The following is a 26,374-nucleotide window of genomic DNA, read 5'->3' as shown; positions in this document are numbered from 1 at the left end:
AATACCTAGTCTCAAAGAATTATTCTATTTAAATACCATTTATGAGGCACTTTAAAGTTCAAATAGATTTTGAATCTAGGCTAAAACACAACTACCCTATTTCAAGAAGTAGATCTCATTCTATAGTTATTTCTTAACAATCTTTTAACAAATAAACATTAAGGCTAAAATTAAATGCTTAAATGCTTTAGTTTCATATTTCAAAATATTGGATATTGCAGACTTTAAACAAGATATTATACAGACTGGAAACAACTAGACAAGGCTATAAATTGAGAGGACTATTAAAACGAGGCATTGGATTTCATCATGGATCAATGGAATACAAAGAACGACAAGTGGTTGAAACACTCTTCAGGCTGAGGCATGTCCAGGTTAGTAACTTTTGAGGACAACTTTCTTAAAAGTATTGTCTTCATTCATTTGGATACAGAAAGGAGATAAAATGTATCCTTAGAGCTTAAAGAAAACATTCTAACTCCCATATAATATTTCCATTTAAATAAGTATTCTGCTAACATATCAGCATATTTCATACTGTTCTGTGCTACACATTTTTATTAACTTAATATAAGACATATAGCACAGCGGTAGGGCATTTGCCTTGCATGCAGCCAATATGACCGACCCGAGTTCGATTCCTCCGTCCCTCTCGGAGAGAACGGCAAGCTACCGAGAGTATCTCGCCCTCACGGCAAAGCCTGGCAAGCTCCCCGTGACATATTTGATATGCCAAACACAGTAACAAGTGTCACAATGGAGACGTTACTGGGCCCGCTCGAGCAAATTGATGAACAATGGGAGGACCGTGACTATATGTTAAATGTAATTGGATATTCTGTCTTCCTTGCCTAATAACATGTAATTGGCATCTTATTAAGTACATTTCGTGATAAACATCTTATAAATGCATTATAATATATCACTGTCACTGTCACTGTCCTCCCGTTGTTCATCGATTTGCTCGAGCGGGTCCAATAATGTCTCCATTGGAGACTTTGTTGTTACTGTGTTTGGCATATTGAATACATCACAGGTAGCTTGCCAGGCTCTGCCATGCGGGCAAGATACTCTCAGTAGCTTGCCGGGCTCTCTGAGAGGGGTGGAGGAATCGAACTCGGGTCGGCCATGTTGGCTGCGTGCAAGGCAAACGCCCTGCCGCTGTGATATCGCTCCAGCCCATTATAATATATACATAGATAATTTAAGCATCCAGCTATTAAGAGTTTTTGTCATAAATTCATATTAGTCTTTTTAATCAAATTGGAATAATTGTGCAAAGTAAAACAACGCAGAGAATTAAAGTGTTTTAAATTAAAGTCCTTGTTTTTCTTATTTTCTTATTTTATTTTCTTATTTCTTAGTTTCTTGCTCGAGCAGGCCTAGTAACGTCTCCATTGGAGACTTTGTTGTAATATATATGGGGGATTGCAGATCTGGTTGTTTTCAGGCTTCCTTCTGGTTCTTTACTCAGGGATCACTTCTCATCTCGGGGGACCATAGTGGGCTTGAAACAGGAGATTGAACCAGGGTCAGCTAGGGACAAGGCAAGTACCTTATGTGCAATACTATTTCTCTGGCCTTGTGCTAATACATTTTAAGATTTACATGAAGTAGATAAATCCTACAAATACAAAATTTAAAAAGTGTGACTAGATTAAGAAAAATTTAAGGAGAGAGTTTTAATAGGGCTATAGATGTATAAAAGTGTGTTTTATCCTAAGAACAAGAATATTGGTTTTATGTTAGAAAATATATCATAAATACTACTTAAGTGTCTGTTTAATAAGTAATACAATTCTAAAAAATCTCAAAGGGTAGATTTAAAATAAATTGAACAAATTTTTAATATTTGTTAAATATAAATTTATATACTAACTCACTATTGCAAATATAGAAAATCAAAGAAACATTTCTTAATGTAGTAAAGGACAACAATAAGCATCATGAGTAAATGCTATACTCAATGCCAAATGCTGAGGAGTTTTTCTGTCTTTAAAGTCCTTTAATACTTCTTGCAAGACTGATTACAGGACTATGAATACCCTAAGGGTTGGAGCAATAGCACAGTGGGTAGAACATTTGCCTTACACGTGGCCAACCTGACCAACCCAGGTTCAACTCCTCTGTCCCTCTCGGAGAGCCCAGAAAGCTATTGGGAGTGTCTAGCCCGCATGGCAAGGCCTTGCAAGCTTTCCGTGATGTATTTAATATGCCAAACACAGTAGCAAGTGTCACAATGGGGACATTACTGGGCCTGCTCCAGCAAATCGATGAACAACAGGAGGACAGTGACAGTGAATACCCTAAGCCGTTACCTATCCCTGAAGCTCTGTATGAGTTGTTTGACTCGCCTGTTTGACTTCTTCCGTTGAAAGGAAATATAACTATTTAGCAGTGTAAAATTTTATGAGGAGCTGACATGTCATGGAGTTGGGCCCACTGAAATGGCAGAGTTCAGGTGGAAGCTACTGGTGCCTAGCAGGAAGGGAGAGGAGGCCACCTCCAGTTCTAGGAAGGCCTAAAAATTGTTAGCTGGGGGATCCCTCTACTTGAAGGATTGATGCAGTGAACTGTCACAGGATAAAGTTTTTTAAAACTTTAGAAACATTGTCAAATTTCTTTCTGGAATGACTATTTCATTATGACAAAATTTGAATATTATAGAAGTGGACTTGTAAATACAATACCAGCATCCCATGTTCTATTCTCCAATTTTCATCTTATACTACTTTCATATTACTTATATATTTATTTTACTCTTATATTACATCTTATATTACTGTGGCATATTTATCATCCTTGATGAATGAATACTGATAAGTGATTAGTATTAAATGTCATCCTTTATGGAGACTTACTCAGATTATTTTTAAAAACGATTTTTTAATTTTATAAAGTAGGGCTGGAGTGATAGCACAGCGGTAGGGCGTTTGCCTTGCACGCAGCCAACATGGCCGACCCGAGTTCGATTCCTCCGCCCCTCTTGGAGAGCCTGGCAAGCTACCAAGAGTATCTCGCCCACACGGCAGAGCCTGGCAAGCTCCCCGTGATGTATTCAATATGCCAGACACAGTAACAACAAAGTCTCCAATGGAGACGTTACTGGGCCCGCTCGAGCAAATCGATGATCAATGGGAGGGCCTTTACTTACTTTACTTTATAAAGTAGTTCACAATACTTCATTACATTTAATATTCAAACACCAATCCCTCTACCATTACACCTTCTCACCACCATATTTCAGATGTTTCCTTCTTAAACCTCAATCCCTGCCCCAAAACAGGACTGAAATAATATACTTTTGTATTGTTCGCTATGAATAACTGCTGAGCGATAGCACAGCGGTAGGGCATTTGCCTTATAAGCGGTCAACATGGCCGACCCGAATTCGATTCCTCCGCCCCTCTAGGATAACCCGGCAAGCTACTGAGAGTATCTTGCCCACATGGCAGAGCCTGGCAAGCTACCCGTGACGTATTCGATATGCCAAACAAAGTAACAACAAGTCTCATGATGGAGATGTTACTGGACCTGCTCGAGCAAATCGATGAACAATGGGAGGACCGTGACAGTGAGGATTCTATCTGGATACTGACTACATTTGTTGTCAGATCTCTTTAGGTTTATTCTTGGTACACTAGTTTTTCACGTTTTTCTTGGTGTTTTGAAGATCTTGATAGTCTTGAGTATTATTGGACAGGTTACTTTATAAAACATCTCTCAGTTGGGAATTCTGTGATGTTTTACTTGTGATTATATGGATTTATTAATATATTTCTTGAAGAAAGATCACAGAGGTCAATATATTCTTCACCATTTTGTTTTAAGGGTAGACTACGTAACCTATCATTGTTAATATTATCTGAAGTATGTTAATTATGTGTGAGCCTTCTTTACTAAAAAGCTATATTTTTATTATGGAATTATATTAAGGAATGGGGAGTATGTTACATATCGTTTAAATTAGAGTGACTACAGAAATTACTTGGTTAAATATGCATCCAATGTTTATCACTATGGATGCAGTATACATTTATTTTAAGTTTCTATTATGATCAGTGGTACCATATGTATTTTAGTATTGCTCCTAGTTTTCAAATTTTGGCCTTTGATAGGTCTTTCAATTATCTTCTGACCTTTAGTGGACTTAAATCATTGTGAATGTTATAGTTGCTTTGAGCACTTCCTTGCTTTCTTACAAATTAAGACACACTAAATCCATCTTTACTATTTGCCCCCAAAATAAAATTAGTCATTTTCCAAAATAATTACTTCCTAATTCTTTTTATACAAATGTGAGATCCTATCATAACCAAGAAGAGTCTAAAAAGAATATGACTACTATTTATAATGTGGTAAAGGTGAAGGTAAAGGTAAAGGTAAATGCCCTCCCGTTGATCATCGATTTGCTCGAGCGGGCCCAGTAACGTCTCCATTGGAGACTTTGTTGTTACTGTGTCTGGCATATCGAATACTCTAGGTAGCTTGCCAGGCTCTCCGACAGGGGCGGAGGAATAGAACTCGGGTCAGCCATGTTGGCCTCTTGTAAGGCAAACGCCCTACCCGCTGTGCTATCGCTCCTAACCCGCACAGATTTAGGAAAGGGGCATTAGGTAAAAACTAAAGAAATCTGAAAACTTTGTAAATTATAATAGTGATAATAATAGGCTTTTATGAGAGTATTCGATATGCCAGACACAGTAACAACAAAGTCTTCAATGGAGACGTTACTGGGCCCGCTCGAGCAAATCGATGATCAACGGGAGGGCCTTTACTTTTACTTATGAGCACAATTTTCTAAATCCATACCCTTCACCAGAATGCTTTCTGAAAAAAGAAATAATAAAGGAAGACTAATGTGATCAGTAGTAATTATGTATGCATCTATGTAGTCTGTGGTATTTATAGTTTTTTTGTTTGTTTGTTTTTTTGGAGGCTTCACCCAGGTGTGCTCAGGCCTTACTCCTTGCTCTTCACTCAGGGATCACTTCTGGCAGTGATGAATATTGGAATGTTGGGTAGTGAACCCGGGTCAACAGCATGTGAAGCAAGCACCCTATCTGCTGTACTATCACTCTGTGCCAATGTTAAGTATTTTTTAATTATTTTCTTTTACCTTCTACTCATAGGTGGTAACAGCTACCTCAAGTCTTGCATTGGGAATTAATATGCCATGTAAATCTGTTATTTTTACAGAAGATTCTGTTTATCTGGATGCTCTGAACTTTAGACAGGTATTTATACATTACTTTCATTGATTGTGCATATACAAGGATCTGGGGCATTTGTTCCTTAATCCAAAATAAAAAGTGCTCCTGAAACATATGGTGCCTATAAATGTATTACCAAATGGGTTTTAAATACATTTAGATTCAACACATATTATGAATATGATTATACTAAATATATATTAAGAAATCATTGGCCAGATAAATATATTCATATTTTTAGAATATTTTTGTTTGTTAAAACTGCCAAAATACATACAAGTGGTACAATATGGAAAGTATCATGCTAAGCGAAATGAGTCAGAAAGAGAGGGATAGACATAGAAAAATTGCATTCATCTGGGGTATATAAAGCAACAAAATATGAGATCAATACCTAAGAATAGCTGAGATCAACACCAGGAGGATTACTCCATAACTCAGAGGCCAGCCGGATATTCTAGGGGAAAGGGCAGTTCAGATAGAGAAGGGAACACCAAATGAAAGGTGTTTGGAGGATCCTCCCAGGAGGGGAAATGCATGTTGAAAGTAGACTATGGACTGAACATGATTGCCACTCAATGCCTCTTTTGCAGACCACAACACCCAAAAGGAGAGAAAGAACAAAGGGGAATGCCCTGCCACAGAGGCAGGGTGGGAAGGGGGGTGGGGGGAAGTGGGCACTGGTGGAGGGATGGGTATTTGATCATTGTATGACCGAAACTCAGGCACAAGGATTTGTAAATCTACAACTGTACCTCATGGTGCTTCACTAATAAAAAAATTTAAAAAAACTGCCAAAATTAAACAATAAATTAATAATAAAATGTAAGCACATTTTTTGGGTACCCAAACTGATGTCAAGCACAAGTGATTATAAATTGAATGTCTACAGTGTGTTTGTTTTTTTCCTTTTTAATGAATCACTGTGAGGTACAGTTACAGACTTATAAACTTTCGTGCTTATGTTTCAGTCATACAATGATTGAGTATCCATCCCTCCACCAGTGCCCCTTCACCCCACCAATATTCCCAGTATCTCTCCCACCACCCTCTACAATGTTTTTGGTTCATAATAATTTCTGAAAATATTTTGGTGATTAAGGTAGAAGTTTCCCTATTTTAAATTCCTTGACTTTAAACATATCCATTACTAAACAGAAGCACACATTTTAATAATATGATTATAAAGTAAAATTATAATAATTTATAGTTGATGTACCAATAAACAAAATGTTCCATATTATAAAGGCAAGTTAAACATTAACCATTTACAGAGACAAGATTTAAAATCATTTAAACATTATGTGATCATTTCTCTAGATGTCTGGACGTGCAGGGAGACGTGGAGAAGATCTCACAGGAAATGTGTTCTTCTATGGTGTTCCACTACCTAAGATTGAAAGACTCTTAAAATCTAACATGCCCAAACTGAAGGGTCAATTTCCTCTAAAATTATCATTGGTTCTCAGACTTATGCTGCTTGTTGCCAAAGCAGAGGACACAGAGGATGCCAAAGCAAAGGTTGGTTTATATCTTATTTAAATGACATTAATAAAGGCAATTAACTTTAGTTCAATTTCATAACTTTGTACAGGTGGAGTAGAAGAAAAACTACTATAAACTTTTGTAATATTTTATTTTTGCAGCATTTTTACAAAATATAAAACATGTTTATACTGATCATGCTTTTTAAACATACAGAAAATTAAGTAGGCTATTTTTGTGTCTAATTTTTCTTCTATATCACGATCACGACCATCCTGTTGTTCGTCGATTGCCTCGAGCAGGCCCCAGTAACGTCTCCTTTGTCCTAGCCCTGAGATTTTTTTTTAAAGTGCCATATTCAAGGCTCTTTCAGGGTTAGGAGAATGAGACCCATCATTGTTACTGGTATTTGGCATATTGGGTATACCACGGGGAGTTTGCCAGACTCTGCCGTGTGGGCAGGTTACATTCGGTAGCCTGCCAATTTGTCCAAAGTAGGAATGAGATGATAATGAGATGATTTTTCTTCTATATAAAAAGAAAAAAATTTTCTTTGAAGATATATCTGCTCTAAAGCATTTTAAAAGTCGCATTTCAGAGACAATTAAGGTTTAAAATGCATGATATTGAATGTAACTTGTGATTCTTCATCTTTACACCTTATAATATTTCTACTTTGGGGGATGAAAAACCTGGTGCTGCTGTTTTACTCTTGACTCTGCTCAGTGATCATTCCTGGCTGGATTTGAAGGACCATAAGTGGTGCTGGTGACCAAACCTAGGTTTCCTAAGTGTAAGACAAGTGCCTGTCTATACTATCTTGCCAGTCCCAATTATTTCTATTCTGCCATGTTTAAAATTCCTATTTATTACTTCTAAATTTTAAAAACATTTTATATTGTTTACATGTAATTATAAACATTATGGATTAAGTCTCCTGCCCCTGCGCCTGGCTGTCCTCACCAGAGCCCCTTGGAGGGGGGAGGGTTGAGTTTCTCTCCCCCTCTCCCCCCGCCCCGAGCAGAGCCCCAGCAGCTGAGGAACTCCGGAGCCAGCCATGGCCATGCTGGGACCACTCTTCACATGTCTGGATGGGCCTCATGCATGAAAGAACTGGCAGAGGAACCCAGGCATGCGGGTCCCAGGGCTGAGGTCTCCAAGCCTACTCGGATTGGGACTGGGCCTTCTCCACCCAGACCCCCAATCTTCCAGTAGGTAGGAGTCACACCCACCAGCTGCTGACAGCGCCAAGTTGGTCCCATCAACGGCCAAGACCCAGAGACTATAAAACCCAGCTCCCGGAAGCATGCGGCCGCATTCACGGTTGTGCGACATCTTATCTTTCCTTTAGAGAACCTGGCAGGCTACAAAAAGTATCTTGCCTGCACGACAGAGCCTGGCAAACTTCTCGTGTCCTACTCAATATGCCAAATACCAGTAACAATGATGGGTCTCTTCCTCCTAATCCTGAAAGAGCATTGAAATGGCTCTTTTAAAATCTCAGGGCTAGGAAGAAGGAGACGTTACTGGTGCCTGCTCGAGACAATCGACGAACAACAGGATGATCGTGATCATGATGGATTAATTAATTCCAGTAGTAATTATAATTAAAAATATATATAATATGTAACACCTAATTTAAAACATGAAGTTCACATATTACATGGTCTAGAAAATGCACATATGCATATATCATGATGTTCTATTATGGAAATATTTCATTGTCCACTTGTATATTATATTTCAAAAACACTGAAAAGCTTTCCTAACATCTAACTCATATTTTGATATGTATAGGCATTATCAGTTCTCCAACATTCATTGATATCCTTCAAGCAACCAAAGATCATTTGTATGATAAAATATTATTTTATATATTCTTTGCAATTGTTGATCACAGAGGTAAGATTTCTGCTTAATTTTACTAAGATTTGACTCAGCATATTTAATTCTATTGAAATATATCTTATTAATAATTTATTGACTTGATGTTTATGAGATCTAGAAATAGAGGCTAACATGTACAAACTGACTTTCAGGGATACCTGAATCAAGAATGTATTCCCATTGGATATTCTGGACTGGTGTCTCATTTACATTATCACGAACCTGCAAATTTTGTTTTTGTAAGTTTGCTGAGGAAAGGTTTATTTCACAAGTTGTGTACTCCAGAGAGAAGAAAAGGTAAGCAGTATTTCCCCAAACACCTATTCATTAACAAACACACACATATATGTAAATGTATGTCATACTTCTATTTGCAGACAATCACTTATCTGCCAGGGTTTCATTCAACTTGAGGGGTGCCATTTTCTCCGTGTCTTTTCTCTTGCTTTATTTTCGACACTTTCTTTTATTATTTTTTATCTTATTGAATCAATGTGAGATAATTAGAAGCTTTCATGTTTGGGTTACAATCGCACAATGATCAAACACCCATCACTCCACCAGTGCACATTCCCCACAACCAATATCCCCGGTATACCCTCCCATTCTCACACTCTCTGCCACAAAGGCAGACAATATTCCCCATACTCTCTCTCTATACTTTTGGCCATTATGGTTTGCAATGCAGATACCGAGAGGTTATCATGTTTGGTCCTTTATCTACTTTCAGCACACATCCCCAATCCCGACCGGTTCCTCAAGCCATCATTTTCTTTTTTTTTCTTTTAGGTTTGATATTATCTTGTTATATTAGAAGCCCATACAAACTTTCCATATTTAATTATATGACTTTCCATTGTTCGATTGTTTTTAAATTTCTTTTTTTTTAAATTTTTATTAGTGAAACACCATGAGGTACAGTTGTAGATTTACAAATTTTTGTGCTTGGGTTTTGATTATACAATGATCAAATACCCATCCCTCTACCAGTGCCCATTTTCCACCACCAAGGATCCCAGTATCCCTCCCACATCCATCTTCCCCGTCCCACCTTGCCTCTGTGGCAGGGCACTCCCTTTTGTTCTCTCTCTCCTTTTGGGTGTTGTGGTCTGCAAAAGAGACATTGAGTGGCAATCATGTTCGGTCCATAGTCTACTTTCAACATGTATCTCCCATCCTGGGAGGATCCTCCAAACACCCTTTATTTGGCGCTCCCTTCTTTATCTGAGCTGCCCCTTCCCCTAGAATGCCCGGCTGGCCTCTAAGCCATGGAGTAATCCTCCTAGTACTGACCTCGGCTATTCTTGGGTATTAATCTCATATTTTGTTATTTTATGTTCCCCAGATGAATGCGATCTTTTTATGTCTATCCCTCTCTTTCTGAGTCATTTCGCTTAACATGATACTTTCCATGTAGTACCACTTGTATGTAAATTTCATGACTTCATCTTTTCTAACAGCTACATAGTACACCATTGTGTAGATGTACCAAAGTTTCCTTAACCAGTCATCTGTTCTCGGACACTCAGGTTTTTTCCAGATTCTGACTATTGTAAAGAGTGCTACAATGAACAACCAAGTGCAGATGTCACTTCGACTATACTTTTTTGCCTCTCTGGGATATATTCCCAGGATTGGTATTGCTGGGTCAAATGGGAGCTCAATTTCTAATTTTTTTGAGAATCGTCTGTACTGTTTTCCAAAAGGGCGGAACCAGTTGACATTCCCACCAACAGTGAAGGAGTGTTCTAGGTTAGCTCAACCACTAGGAACACATTAGCCAATAACTTGTTAAGCATATCATTTTCTTAGCCTTCCCTTCTCTATTCCATTTGCCTTCTCCCCTTTGCTCATGAGGCAGGCTTCCAGCTATGGAACAATCTTCCTGTCCCGTATATCTACTCTCCTTAGGTGTCAGGGTCATGTTATGTTTTTTTATACTCCACAAATGAGTGCAGTTCTTCATGTCTCTCCCTCTCTTTCTGACTCCTTTCACTTAGCATGATACTCTCCATGTGTATCCATTATAAGCAAATTTAAAATCTCTCCTAACAGCTGCTTAGTATTCCATTGTATAGTTGTACCAAATTTTCTTTAACCAGTCATGTGTTCTCGGGCACTCAGTTTTTTTAAGATTCTGGCTATTATAAACAGTGCTACAATGAACATATAGGTACAGATGTCACTTCTACTGTGCTTTTTTTTGCACCCTCGGGATATATTCCCAGTAGTGGTATTGCGGGGTCATATGGATGCTCAATTTCTAGTTTTTGTTGGACAGTCTATATTGCTTTTCAGAAAGGCTGGACCAGTCAGCATTCCCACCAACAGTGAAAGAGTGTCCCTTATTATCCACATCCATGCCAGCACTGGTTGCTTTTGTTCTTTTGAATGTGTGCCAGTCTCTGTGGTATAAGATGATATCTCATTGTTGTTTTGATCTGCATCTCCCTGATGTCTAGCGATGTGGAGCATTTTTTCATGTGCCTTTTGGCCATTTGTGTTTCTTTTTTGATGAAACTTCTGTTCATTTCTTCTCCCCATTTTTTGATGGGGTTGGAGTTTTTTTCTTGTACAATTCTACTAGTGTCTTGTATATCCTGGATATTAATACCTTATCATATGGGTCACTTAATCACTTAATCACTTAACTTCCCGTTAGTCGTCAATTTGCTTGAGTGGGCGCCAGTAACGTCTCCATTTGTCCCTGTCGCGTGCTAGTGTAGCCCAATGGTATCTGTTCGCTCCGGGAACATGAAGGGCCTCAAACCGATCGTTCATGATCTTGACGAAGAAGTCAGACCATCTGGTAGGTGGGCGGCCACGCGGTCTCTTGACATGCCGTGGAATCCAGTCGGTAACAGCTCTAGTCCAGTGGTCGTCTTTAAATCTCATTACGTAACCAGCCCATCTGATTTTCGACACCTTGGCAAATGAGACAGTGTCCCTGATTCTCCATCGTCGACGGATGTCAGAACTCCGGATTCGTTCTCTCATTTGAGTGAAACGTGATATTCCAAGCATAGCTCTTTCTATTCTTCTTTGGGAGACTTGAATAGCATTCTCATCTTGTTTGCGTAGGGCCCAGGTCTCTGAGGCATATGTTAATGCAGGAAGAACAGTGGAATCAAAGAGATGTGCCCGGAGCCGGAGGTTCTTCATCCTCTTAGCTATTTCTTCGACGTTCTTGAAGGCGTTCCAAGCAGCTCTCTTCCTCCTGCGCAGCTTGGGTGCCAGGTGATTTCTCATGTTGACTTCTCGACCTAGGTACACATAGCTGTTGCATTCGGAGATGGTCGTTCCATTGAGAGCAAATGGGGCGTCAGGAACAAGGCTGTTTCTCATAAACATTGTCTTCGTAAGATTCAGCTGTAGTCCTACCTTTCCACACTCATGGTCAAAGTCGGCCAGCAATTGTGCCGCTTGGCTGATGTTTGGTGTTATTAAAACAATGTCATCAGCAAAGCGGAGGTGGTGTAGTTGCCGACCATCTATCTTCACTCCCATTCCTTCCCATTCCAGTCGTCGCATGATGTTCTCGAGGGTGGCACTGAAGAGTTTCGGTGAAATGGTATCACCCTGCCACACCGCTCTCTTGACATCAATGATCACTTCTTTTTAGAATGGTGAGATCCTGGTAGTGAATCCGCAATACAGCTCACGGAGGATCCTGATGTATTGGGCTTCAATGCCCTGATTGGCTAGGGCTTCAATGACCGCTTCCGTCTCAACAGAATCAAAGGCCTTCTTTAAATCAATGAACGTTAAGCAAAGCGGCATCTTGAACTCCCGAGAAACCTCAATGACCTTCGTTATCGTGTGGATATGGTCGATGTTGCTGAATCCTTTGCGGAACCCTGCTTGCTCGCATGGTTGTCCTTCATCTAGTGTTCTGCCAATCCTATTCAGGATGACTCGAGTGAACAACTTGTAGATGACAGACAATAGGCAGATCGGGCGATAGTTGCCAATGTCATGGATGTCTCCCTTCTTGAACAGTAGTATGGTCCTGCTGGTTTTCCATTGGGACGGAACCTTGCATTCAGACAGGTAGCGAGTGAAGAGCCGAGCCAGTGTACTGATGAGTACTGACGGCAGGTTCTTCAGGTGTTCAGGTCTGACCTTGTCTGGGCCGGGTGCTGTTTGTTTCTTTACCGACGAAATGGCGTGTCGGATTTCGTAAGGGAGAACATTGGGAATGACATACCCATCCTGTGGAATTTGGTATGTCGGCAAGTGGACATGGCTATCGAAGAGATTTGAGTAGAAGTCATGGATAATCTTCTCCATTGCCGTTCTGGAGGATGTGATGGATCCATCAGGACGTCGGAGAGCAGTCATCTTGGTCTTATAGTTGGCGAAGGACAGGCGGGCATTACAAATACTTTTCCCGGCTTCTGCCACATCTACCAGTACTTCTGCTCTTCTCTCTTTGAGGTCTTCCTTGATCGCATCTCTGCACTGCTTTGCGAGCTCGGACATTAGCTTGCGGTTGCCTGAGGCATGCGCCAAACCACGCTGGCGAATTAGCTCAAGAGTTTTTGAAGATAGGCGATTTTTTGTGGCTATCTCTCTCTTGGCGTTCCTCGCACATTCATGGAGGTGCTGAACCAGTCGATCGTATTCCTCGTCAATGTTGTCAACAATGGCATCTTCCCATGTTGCCGCAATAGTACCAAAGAGTTCCCAGTTGGTGGTCATTCTGGGAGTTCTCTTTTTGAACTTTGCAGCCCTTTCTCCCCGCTCTGTGAAGTAGAATTTTGCACGAAGGAGACGGTGGTCTGATCCCGTTCGAAATTTTGGGACAACAGCGACATCAGTCAGGCAAAACCGTCGATTGAATATGATGTGGTCTATTTCGCTTTGCGGGCATCATAAGACACATCATAAGACACTAAATACCCATCTTCTGGAATTGTCGTACCATATTTGATAGGGTTCAAATATGGTAACACCTACAAGGGTGATTAGAGGTCACCCCAAAAGCCTCTATCCCTCTCAGAAAGACTGGCAAGCTACCGAGAGTATTCCGCCCGCACGGAAGAGCCTGGCAAGCTATCCGCTGTGTATTCGATATGCCAAAACCAGTAACTACAACTGGTCTCATTCACCTGACCCTGAAGGCTTCACCGACATGGCAGCACTGAGAAGGATGAGAAAGGAGAGGCCGACAAAATCTCAAGGCCGACCTAGGCTGCCACAACGAAGGAAGACAAAAATGATCGTCTGTACTTTCAATGCACGTACGCTAGCATCAGATGCATCCATCGAGGACCTGATGGTACAAGCGCAAATGATCAAGTACGACATCATTGGTCTGACCGAGACAAGAAGACACGAATCTCACCATGCCGTTTTCGACACTGGAGAAGAATTGTTCCTCAGAACATGCGATAAAAGAGGTGTTGGAGGCGTCGGTGTCCTTGTCAACACAAACTTGGTCAAGAGCATTGATTCATTCGAATGCCTAACAACCTGAATCGGACGTTTACATTTGAATAGATGTGGCTCACTGCCTGCAGTTTCTATCTTCGTTGTCTACGCACCAACATCTCATTATGATGAAAGAGAAATCGAGAAGTTCTACATGGAGCTAGAGAAGTTCTATAAAGAAGACCACACCTTCTACAAGATCATTGTGGGTGATTTTAATGCCAAGATAGGACCGAGAAGATCAGCTGAAGAACTTCACATCGGGACCCATGGCCTAGAATGGAACGAACAGGGTGAGAGACTGTCTGAGTTCATCATGTCGACCAAGACCATTCATGGTAACTCACAATTCCAGAAGGCAGAATCTAAACGATGGACATGGGAGTCTCCCGGTGGATGATTCCACAATGAAATAGACCACATCATATGGGTATTGGGTAAATATTCTTTCCCATTCTGTGGGCTCTTTATTTTGGTCACTGTTTCTTTTGAAGTGCAGAAGCTTCTTAGTTTGATGTAGTCCCATTAATTTATGTTTGTTTCCACTTGCAAGGTCAGTGCTGTTTCATCCCTAAAGATGTTTTTGACTTCAGTGTTGTGGAGTGTACTGCCTACATTTTCCTCTATGTTGCACTGTAGTACTGTCCTCCCGTTGTTCATCGATTTTCTCAAGCGGACACCAGTAACATCTCACAACAAATTGTGAGACTTGTTGTTATTATTTTTAGCATATTGAATATGTCACGGGTAGCTTGCGAGGCTTTGTGTGTGGGCGAGATACTCTCAGCAGCTTACTGGACTCTCAGAGAGGGAAGCAGGACTTGAACCTGGGTTGGTCACGTGCAGGCAAATGCCTTACATGCTTTGCTATCGCTCTAGCCCCTCCCTCTATGTACCTTATGGATTAATGTCTGATATTGAAGTCTTTGATCCACTTTGATCTGACTTTTGTGTCTGGCATTAGACAGAGATCAGAGTTCATTTTTTTTTTTTTGCAGGTAGCTATTTCGTTTTCCCAGCACCACTTGTTGAAGAGGCTTTCCTTGTTCCACTTCACATTTCTTGCTCCTTTGTCAAAGATTATGTGGTCATATATTTGGGGGTCTGTGATAGAATAATCAAGTCTGTTCCATTAGTCTGTAGGTCTGTTTCTAGCCCAATTCCATATTGTTTTAATTACTATTGCTTTATAGTACAGTTTGAAGTTGGGGAGGGTGATGCCATCCATCTTCTTTTTCCCAAAGATTGTTTCAGCTATTTGTGTGAGTTTATTGTTCCATATGAAATTCAGGATTGTTTTGTCTATTTCTTTGAAAAATGTCATGGGTAGGGACTGCATTGAATCTGTATAGTGCTTTGGGCAGTATTGCCATATTGATAATGTTAATCCTCCCTATCCATGAGAAAGGGATGTGTCTCCATTTCCTAGTGTCCTGTTTAATTTCTTGAAGTAGTGTTTTGTAATTTTCCTTGTATAGGTCCTGCACCTCTTTGGTTAAACTGATTCCTAGGTACTTGATTTTCTGAGGTACTATTGTGAAAGGGATTGTTTTTTTTAATGCCTCTTTCTTCTCTTTAGTTATTTGTATATGAGAAAGCCATGGACTTTTGGATTTTGATTTTGTAGCTTGCCACTTTACTATATCGACCTATTGTTTCTAGGAGCTTTTCTGTAGAGTCAGGGTTTTCTAAGTATAGTATCGTATCATCTGCAAATAGTGATAGCTTAACCTCTTCCTTTCCTATATGTATGCTCTTGATACCTTTCTTTTACCTAACTGCAATGGCCAGGACTTCCAGTACTATATGGAATAGGAGTGGCAAAACTGGGCAACCTTGTCTTGTGCCCGATCTTAGAGGAAGGATTTTAGTTTTTCCCCATTGAGAATGATAGTTGCTGTGGGCTTGTGGTAGATGGCTTTGGCTATATTGAGGAAAGTTCCTCTGATGCCTATTTTGCTGAGAGTTTTCATCATAAATGGGTGTTGGATCTTTTCAAATGCTTTCTCTGTGTCTATTAATATGATCATATGGTTTTTATCTTTGCCTTTGTTAATATGATGGATTATGTTGATCAATTTCCGAATGTTTAACTGTCCTTGCATCTCTGGGATGAATCCTAACTGGTCATGGTATCTGATCTTTTTGATGAGTCATTGGATTCTATTTGCTACTATTTTGTAAGGATCTTTGCATCTGTGTTCAATAGGGATATTTGTCTGTAATTCTCTTTCTTTGTGGTATCTCTGTCTGTTTTTGGTATCAGGGTGATATTTGCTTATTAGAAACTGTTTGGAAGTGTTTTTGATACTTCAATTTCCTGGAAAAGCTTAAAGAGGATTGGGAGTAAGTCCTCTTTAAAGATTTGGAATGATTCACTAGGCAATCCATCTGGGTCAGGACTTTTATGTTTGGGGAGACTTTTTATTACCGTTTCAATTTCCTTGATAGTAATAGGTTTCTTCAGGTATTCCAGGTCTTCTTGGTTCAGCCTTAGTAGTCTATAGGAATCAAGGAATTTACCAATTTCCTCAAGGTTTTCTTGTTTCATGGTATAAAGCTTATCAAAGTAAACCCTGAGAATCCTTTGAATTTCTGTAGTTTCTCTTGTGATGCCCCCCTTTTAATTTCTGATTCGGTTTATTAGGGTTTTCTCTCTCCCTTCCTTTGTGAGTCTTGCTAGAGCTTGTTGATCCTGTTTGTTTTCTCAAAGAACCAGTTCTTGGTTTCATTGATCTTTTGCATTGTTTTTTGGTTTCCCTCTTGTTAATTTCTGCTCTGAGTTTTATTATCTCCTTCCCTCTGTTCATATTGGGCTCCTTTCGTTGGTCATTCTCCAAGCTTTTAAACTGTGAGACTCTGTTACTTATGCGGGCTCGCTCCTCCTTCCTTAAGAATGCCTGTGGAAGTTCTCACTATTCGCAAATGATGTGATACTATACTTAAAGAACCCTAAAACCTCTAGCAAGAAACTCCTAGAAACAATAGGCTTGTATAGTAAAGTTGCAGGCTATAAAATCAAAACCGAAAAGTCCATGGCTTTCCTATATGCAAATAGTGAAAGAGAAGAACTTGACATGAAAAAAAAAAACAATCCCTTTCACAATTGTGCCCCAGAAAATCAAGTACCTAGGAATCAGCTTAACTAAGGAAGTAAAAGACCTGTGCAAAGAAAACTACAAAACGCTACTTCAGGAAATAAAAGAGGACACAAGGAAATGGAAAAATATCCCCTGTTCATGGATCGGGAGAATTAACATTGTCAAAATGGCAATACTTCCCAAAGCACTGTAAAAATTCAATGTGAGCCTATTAGGATACCCATGACAATCTTCAAAGAAATGGAGCAAGCACTACTGAAATTTATATGGAACAAAAAAACCCACGAATAGCTAAAGCAATTCTTAGGAAAAAGAAAATGGGAGGAATAAACCTCCCTAACTTCAAACTCTACTACAATGCAGTAATAATTCAAACAGCATGGTACTGGACCAAAGGCAGAGCTGTAGACCAATGGAACAGGGTTGAATATACTAACACCTCCCCCCAAGCATATGACTATCTAATCTTCGATAAGGGGGCAAAAAAAAGTGGAACAAGGAAAGCCTCTTTAACAAATTGTGCTGGCATCACTGGACGGCTACATGCACAAATGTGGGCTCAGATCTCTGCCTAACTCCATGTACAAAAGTAAGATCAAAGTGGATTAAAGTCCTCAACATCAGACAAGAATCCATAAGGTACATTGAGGGAAAAGTTGGCAAACCCTCCATGACATTGAAGCTAATGACATCTTCAAAGGTGTCATGCCGCTGGCCAAGCAAGTGAAAACAGAGATAGACAAATGGGACTATCTTAAACTAAGAAGCTTCTGAACCTCAAAAGAAACAGTGAACAAAATACAAAGACAGTCTACAGAATGGGAAAGGATATTCGCTGAATATACATCCAATAAGGGGGTGATATCAAGGATATACAAAGTACTGGTTAAACTCCACAAGAAGAAATCATCCAACCCCATCAAAAAATGGGAAGATGAAATGAACAGAAACTTTCTCAAAGAAGTTATCCGAATGGCTAAAGTCACATGAGAAAATGCACCACATCATTAATCATCAGGGAGATGCAGATCAAAACCACAATGAGATATCACTTCACACCACAGAGATTGGCATATCCACAAGAACCAAAAGCAACCGGTGCTGGCACGGATGTGATGAGAAAGGGAAACTCCTTCACTGCTGGTGGGAATGACAACTACTTCAGCCCTTTTGGAAAACAGTATGGACAGATTCTCAAAAAATTAGAAATTGAGCTCCCATTTGACCCAGCAATACCACTCCTGGGAATATATCCCAGAGAGGCAAAAAAGTATAGTCGAAGTGACATCTGCATTTGTTTGTTCATTGCAGCACTCTTTATAATAGCTAGAATCTGGAAAAAACCTGAGTGCCTGAGAACAGATGACTGGTTAAAGAAACTTTGGTACATTACATAATGGAGTACTATGTAGCTGTTAGAAAAGATGAAATCATGAAATTTACATACAAGTGTTACTACATGGAAAGTATCATGTTAAGCGAAATGATTCAGAAAGAAAGGGATAGACATAGAAAGATTGCATTCGTCTGGGGAACATAAAGTAACAAAATAAGAGACTAACACCCAAGAATGGCCGAGATTAGTACCGGGAATTTTACTCTATGGCTTGGAGGCCAGCCACACATGCTAGGGGAAAAGGCAGCTCAGATAGAGAAGGGAACACCAAATAAAGGGTGTTGGGAGGATCCTCCCAGGATGGGAAAAGCATGCTGAAAGTAGATTATAGACCAAACATGATTGTCACCCATTGTCTCTTTTCTCAAACCACAACACCCAGTAAGAGAGAGAACAAAAGGGAATGCCCTGTCACCGAGGCAGGGTGGGATGAGGGGATTGTGGGTGGGAGGGATACTGGGATCCGTGGTGGTGGAAAGTGGGCACTGGTGGAGGGATGGGTATTTGATCACTGCATAATTGAAACCCAAGCACAAAAATTTGTAAGTCTACGACTATATCTCATGATGTATCATTAGTAAAAATTTTTTTAAAAGGGGGAAAATGCTTGTAGACCTATAAACTTTTCTCTTAACACAGCTTTTGCTGTGTCCCATAAGTTTTGGTAAGTCATGTCCTCGTTTTCATTCATTTCCAGGAATCTTTTGATTTCCTCTTTGATTTCCTTTCTAAGCCACTTGTTGTCCAATATTGAACTGTTTAATTTCCAGGTGTTTTATTTAGTTTTCTGTGTGTGTGTGTGTGTGTGATTACTTCTAATTTCAATGAATCATGGTCTGAGAAGATTGTTGATACAATCTCTTTCTTCTTAATTTTATGGAAATATTTTTTGTGGCTCAGCATGTGATCTATCTTGGAGAATGTTCCATGCATACTTGAGAAGAATGTGTATTCAGCTTTTGAGGATGAAGTGTCCTGTATATATCTACTAAGTCCCTTTCTTCCATTGTTTCCCTCAGATGAAGTATGTCCTTGCTAAGCTTGAGTCTGGTTGACCTATCAAGAGATTTTAAAGCAGTGTTGAAGTCTCCCACTAGTATTGTGTTGCTATCAATGTCTTTCTTTGAGTCTCTTAGTAATTGTTTTTAAGTACTGTGCTGGTCCCTCATTAGATGCATATACATTTAGTACTGCAAGTTATTCCTGTTGTACAGATCCCTTGATCAAGAAGAAATGAACTTCACTGTCTCTTGTGACCTTCTTCAGTCTGGAATCAATGTGGTCTGATACTAGGATGGACACCCCAGCTTTTTTATGGGAGATGTTCACCTGTAGGATTGTTTTCTAGCCTTTGACTTTGAGTCCATGTTTACTCTGACTGTTGAGATGTGTTTCTTGCAGGCAGCAGAATGCTGGGTTCAATTTTCTAATCCATCCTGCCACTCTGTGTCTTTTAATTGGTTTGTTTAACCCATTGACATTGAGAGAGATTATTGTTATAGAGTTTTGTACCGTTTTTCTGCTAAGATTTGGTGTATTTGAGGGGCCTGTCTTGTCTTAAAGTAGCCCATTTAGTTGTTCTTGTAACCAAGGTTTTGAGTCTGTAAAGTTCCTGAGCTGTTGTTTGACGATGAAACTGTGTTGTTCCTTCTGTTATGAATGGGAGTCTAGCCGGGTAAAGTACTTTTGGTGAAATAAATAACGTATTTATTTCATTGAGTTTTTTTTTTCACTATATCCCAACATTATTTTTGGGCCATGGGGGTTTCATCAGACAAGTCAGTTGTTAATCTTAAGGATGATCCTATATAGGCAATTTTTTCTTTGATCTTGCTGCTTTCAGAATTTTGTGTCTATCTAAGGTTTTTTGTCATTTTGATCAGGATGTGTCTTGGGGTATTTTTATTTGGATTTCTTCTAGCTAGTATCCTTCGGGCCTCCTGAATGTGATTCTATGTTTTCTTCAGCTCTGGAAACGTCATAGCAATGATGTCTTTGACAGTTTCTTCCTCATCAGGGTTTTCTTCCTGTCCCTCTGGACTCCAATAATTCTTATGTTACTCCTCCTTGCTTCATCACGATCTTCTCTTGCCATCTATTCCCGGATTGTGAGTCTCTTTTCCATTTTCTGCTCTTTTCTGGGGAGTATCTGAACTTCATCTTTGAGCTCATTGAGTCTGTCCTCAGCAGCTGTTACTCTGCTGCTGAGGCCTTCCACTGAGTTTTTCAATTCACCTACCAGAATTATGCCTTGTGACCCACACCCACAATATAAAGAATAATTAAAACAATATATTAATATCTTAGAACTTCTAATAGACAAAGTCACCAGTGTTTCATTCGTATAATAAAGAACCATTGAAGTCATCAACACTAAATTTCACTTATCTCCAAAATATTGTATATAATATATTACCATGTTAAAGTAATAAGTGAAATGAAAACAATTTGCTATAATTTTTCCAATACAATGTGAACATACTGAATTGGTTATTTTTTGCTGAAAAAAAGTGTAAGCTTCACTCTTAACTGCATTTTTCTTGTGGTGTGAGGTTATTGTAACTTGACCCCAAGTTTTCACAAGATATGTGTCATTTTTGCAATTTATGGTAATGATTGACTATTAGATGAAAGTCAGACATAAGTTCCCCTCAAGTATATTTAGTCTAGTACTCCATATAGTGCTCTATTACTATAAAGATTTGGGAACATGGAAGGTGGACATAAACACTTGTAGAAAAGTACATGTCTGTAGCAGTGACATACCAGCCGGAAAGGTGAGAGTTCTTTTAGTTTGTAAGATTCCTCCATCTAAGCATTGCTACAAAGATCCAGCAATTTTTTGCTGATTGGAGATCTTTTAATACGCAAAGCAGAAAGAAGTTAATATATGGCTTCTCACTGTAGATATGAAATTCGGAAGGTAACTCTTTTAGAAATGTAGGTTCTTTGACTTTCAAGAAATAGAAATTTATTAGAGGCTATATGGGGAAAAGAATTGGAAGGATGGGGAAAGGAGAACCAGTGAGGAGGTACAAGTCACAGTGTATCCATCTGGTTCTTCCAAAGGAAGCAATCAGAGTAATGATTATTTTATTTTACTTAATTATTTTTAAATTTTTAAATTAAATTTTAATTTCCACCATGCTTTAAAACTTTACAGTCAGTTGTAGGGTTTTATGCTTATAACAATCCAACACAACACTTCTCACTAGTGTGTCCCTTTCTTCTACCATTTTCCCTCTTGCTCCCTCTTGCCTTGCCCCCCTGAAACCTCCTGCCACACGCACCTCATCTCTGTTCTGTTTTTAGGCTCTGTGACTTTACATCATTTTTTAATCTTTTACTATGTGTCTTTATTTGCCACATATAAGAGATATCATTTTTTTCTCTGTCCTGACTAACTTAAATCAATATGATAACCTCAAGTTCCATACATGTAGTGGCAAATTGCATTATTTCATCATTTTTTCTTTACTTTAAAATTACTATTATTTTTTTAATTGAATCACCATAAGATACAGTTACAAAACTTTCGTGATCGGGTTTCAGTCATAGAATGTTCCAACATCCATCCCTCCACCAGTGTAATTGCCACCACCAATATCCCCTGTATCCCTCCTGCCATCCCCTCCCAAGCCTTCCAATATTATGGCAGGAATCCTCTCTCTATCTATATATTATATATAATAATATGTATGGTATATAATATAATATATATGTATGATATATAATATATAATATATTATTATATAATATATCCCTCCCTGCCCTCCCACCCCTTTGGGGCATTATGGTTTGTAATACAGATACTGAGAGGTCATCATTTTTGCTCCTTTACTCACTCTCAGCAGGCATTTCCCATTCAGAACGGGTTTCATCATTTTTTATATTTAAGTAGTATTCTGTTGTGTATGTATGAATGTATACACACATATGCATATATATCACAGTTTCTTGATCCAGTCATCTGTTCTTGTAGACTTGAGTTGTATCCAGATATTGGCTATTGCAAATAGTACTAAAATGAGCATCAGAATGCAGATGTCTTTTCTCAATAGGCCAATAGAACACATTTGAGAGCCCAGTGACAGATCCTCAGAAATAGCAGAGTAGTGAAGAGCATAAAAAGGAAAAAGAAAAGCCCCTTCAATAAACAGTGTTGGGAAAACTGGTCAATCACACATAAAGAATGAATTTAGATCCCTGTCTGAATTATGCTCAAAAGTCAACTAAAAGTGAATTAAAGACCCCAATATAAGACATAAACCCATAAAATACACTTGAGGAAAAATATGCACAATCCTCCATAAATGTGAATCTAGAGTCTTCTTCAATAATTCAATGCCATTTGCCAAGCAAGAGGAATCAAAAATAAACAATGAGATTATATTAAATTCAGATATTTTTATCTAACAAAATAAAGGTTTAGCAGAATAAAAAGCCAACCACAATTTATGGGAGATAATATTTACCCACCATCCATTTTATAAGGAATTAATAGCAAAGCTATACAAAGCACAGTTAAACATTAACAATATTGGGCCCAGAGAGATAATAGTGCAGTTAGATTGCTTGCACATGGCAGACCTGAGTTCAATCTCTATAACTCACATGACTCCCTGAGCATAGAGTGAGGAGTAATCCTTGAGCATTACTCCTGGAATGAATGAACCCAAAGACATGAACCAAAACCTGAACAAAAGAAAATTTAAAAAAAACTTAACAGCATCAACAAACTTCAAAAAATGGAAAGAAGAGATAAACAGAAACTTCCTCAAGAAGACATACAGATATCAGTATTATAGATACTCAGAAATTTTTAAACTGTCATGCTTGAGATTTTATTTTTTTTATTCTTTTGCTTTTTGGGTCAGACCAAGCGATGCATGGGGGTTACTCCTGGCTCATGCACTCAGGAATTACTCCTGGTGGTTCGTAGGGGACCTTGTGGGATGCTAGGAATCGAACCCGCATCAGCCGTGTGCAAGGCAAACACCCTACTTGCTGTGCTACCACTCCAGCCTATCATGCTTGAGATTTTAAAGCAAAAGATTCCAGAGTTATGGATGGTATCTATTAAGTTGCAAATATTTGCACTTTTGCATGTTTTGATTATTTTGATAAATATTAATTAAAAGCTGATTGCTGTTGCTTTGGATTAAAATAAATATGAAAATACTCTCCCCCCAACAAAATTATATAAATTTGGAAATTAGAATAAAGTCTTCTTTCCTTACCCTAATTTTAATAAGGGAGTAAAACTAATTGGAATGGAAGAGGGACGTTATGACTTGTAGACAGTAATGAGAATAGCTAACGGATAGAAGCCTTTTTGAAAAAATTCTTCAAGCTACAATTGGTTACAGGGATACCGCACTTTGTGCTTATTTTGTATTATTATAAATTAATATTTTCATTTATTGAATATTTAACAAACACAAAGCAAGTGACTTTTTAAAATGTCGTACCCTAAAATTTCCCTTAGCTATTAAGAAAAGACAATATATTCAAAATAGTTAATTCTATCTCAGAAGTTTTAAAAATTTAATTCTTTATTTTAAATAGGTTGTAAAACTTTTTCTGAAGATGTGATGCAGGCCCTAGTGGTTGTGCTTGCACATCTTTTTGGAAGAAAATATTTCCCTCTGAGTGTGAATGAATGTAAAAAGAAGACTCCTGATTCACTGGTAAGGAAACTATTCCTAGTAGTTGTAATTCAATAATATTTTCCCATTAGTGAAAGTTTTACTATTGATCATTAGAGTACTTCTTTGTCAGGCGTTAGTCAATTCTTGATAAATAAGATGACTTCTTAGAGGAGAAAAAATATTGAAATCTTGTTTTAAAATGTTAATTAAAATATTCCTAATAGATATTGTTTTCATTTCATTTTCATTTCATTTCATCATCCTGTTATTCATCGATTGCCTCGAGCAGGCCCCAGTAACGTCTCTTTCATCCTAGCCCTGAGATTATATTCAAGGCTATTTAGGAGAATGAGACCCTTCATTATTTGGCATATTTGGTACGCCACGGGGAGTTTGCCAGACTCTGCCCTGTGGGCAGGCTACATTCGATAGCCTGCAAAGATATTGTTTTAAGCTAAAATATTTGTAAATTACACTTAATATTATCTCAATTCAAATACTATTTAGAATTGTAAAAATAACACAGGAGTTAAGGCACTTACATTGCATGCAGTATACCCAGTTCAATCTTAAGCATCACTTATAGTCCCCTGAGCAACATCAGCAATGACCTCCTGAACACAGAACCAGATGTGACCACTGAGTTCTATACCTTTCGTAATACCTCACCCTCAAAAATGCATTTCTATGAAATTATAGCAAAATTTGCTACATATATGGTGGCAGGGGTGGGGAGGAGACAAGATAATCATCCATGAATAAATGGAAAAGATAATAATGCACTCATGGGTACTATGTAAAATTAGTCAAAGAAAGATTAATGCCCATTGACAACCTCACTTACATGTGCGATCATAAAATATAAATTTAATGGCACAAGAATTTCCATGATGACACTTATCTTTGAAACAACAATACACAAATGTTCAAGCTCGAACTAAGGACCATTTAAAAATACTGTTCTGGAAATTCTCAGCAAGTCAAATGATATGAAACAAAAAAAGTGACTCTTATAAAGGTAATCATCAGTGAGTAGAGGACAGAATATTTTAAAGTAATATTCCTTGACTACTTATCATTTTACACTGATAGATAGATGGTAATAAACTTATTTATTATTGATAATAAGCTTATTTTTAAGTTGGTACCAGCTTTAATTTTTTTATTCCTTTAAATTTTATTGGAGAAGCAATATGAAATAAATTTGAAATATACCTGTCAAAGAGGCAGGCTGAAAGGTGGGAGAGAATCAGGGACATCAATGGAGGGAAAGGGACATTGGTGGTAGGATTTGTGTTGCAATATTTAATGCCTGAACAACTCTATTATGAACAACTTTATAAATCATGGAGTGTTTAGTAAAACTTTTTTTAATAAAACAAAGCCTTCGATGTTGGTAAAATATGCAAAGGACTTAGAATCATGCTTGGCATATGGAAAATTTTAGGTAAATTTAGCTCCTAATTTAAAAGTTATTATTATTTAGGGGGTGAAGCAGTAGTAAAGCTGGTAGGGCTGTTGCCTTGCATGTGGCTGAGCTGGGTACCCCCCCAATCCCACTAGGAATGATTCCTGAGGGCAGAATCAGAAGTAAGCCCCGAGAACAACTGTGTGTTGCCCAAAAAGAAAAAAAGTTATTTAAGTTATTTATAAATGAAATGAGTGGCTACTAAAATACTAAAAAATAACAAAAATGAGAGTAGTTAATAGCCATTTAGTAGCACTGTAGCACTATAGTCCGTTGTTCATCGATTTGCTTGAGCAGGCGTCGGTAATGCCTCCATTGTGAGGCTTGTTGTTACTATTTTTGGCATATCGGATATGCCAGAAAGAGCTTGCCAGGCTCTGCCTTGTGGGTGAATACTCTTAGTAGCTTGCTGGGTTCTCCATCTAGTAAATCCTCAAATGTAAATAGATCTAATAAAATACATAGCTCCCTTATATTGAAGTTAAAAAGAAAATAAAATGAAAGACAATCTTATCAACAGTAAAAATTGAAAGTTAACAAGAAAAGTAGCTTACTCATTAATTTGCAGGGAATAAAACCAAGTTTTGTTGATAGGAATATAAATACAAGTTTAAAATATTGTGTTGTTTTTCTTATTGGAATTCAAACTGCTGATGAAATGATGTAAAATGTTAACTTATTAAAAACAGCGAAAAATGCATTTTGAGGTACTAGAGCTTTGAATTTTAACTTGTTTTTGG

At 38.4% G+C, this 26,374-nt stretch overlaps 1 protein-coding gene across 1 annotated transcript in view; it reads left to right on the top strand.

Annotated features, from left to right (window-relative positions):
• LOC130023749 (probable ATP-dependent RNA helicase DDX60) overlaps positions 1–26,374 on the top strand; it is a 106,563-nt gene that overhangs the window by 69,808 nt on the left and 10,381 nt on the right. The window contains exons 28-33 of the mRNA XM_056114340.1: positions 222–374; positions 5,133–5,237; positions 6,534–6,734; positions 8,496–8,600; positions 8,738–8,882; positions 24,084–24,205. Coding sequence (XP_055970315.1) covers positions 222–374; positions 5,133–5,237; positions 6,534–6,734; positions 8,496–8,600; positions 8,738–8,882; positions 24,084–24,205 — 831 coding nt within the window. The remainder of the gene's footprint in view (positions 1–221; positions 375–5,132; positions 5,238–6,533; positions 6,735–8,495; positions 8,601–8,737; positions 8,883–24,083; positions 24,206–26,374) is intronic.

This window comes from Sorex fumeus, unplaced genomic scaffold (genome assembly GCF_029834395.1).
Source record: "Sorex fumeus unplaced genomic scaffold, SorFum_2.1 ptg000024l, whole genome shotgun sequence".
Classification (NCBI taxonomy): domain Eukaryota; kingdom Metazoa; phylum Chordata; class Mammalia; order Eulipotyphla; family Soricidae; genus Sorex; species Sorex fumeus.
Note: the sequence above shows the minus strand (reverse complement) of the source record. Positions and strands in the feature narration are given on the sequence as shown.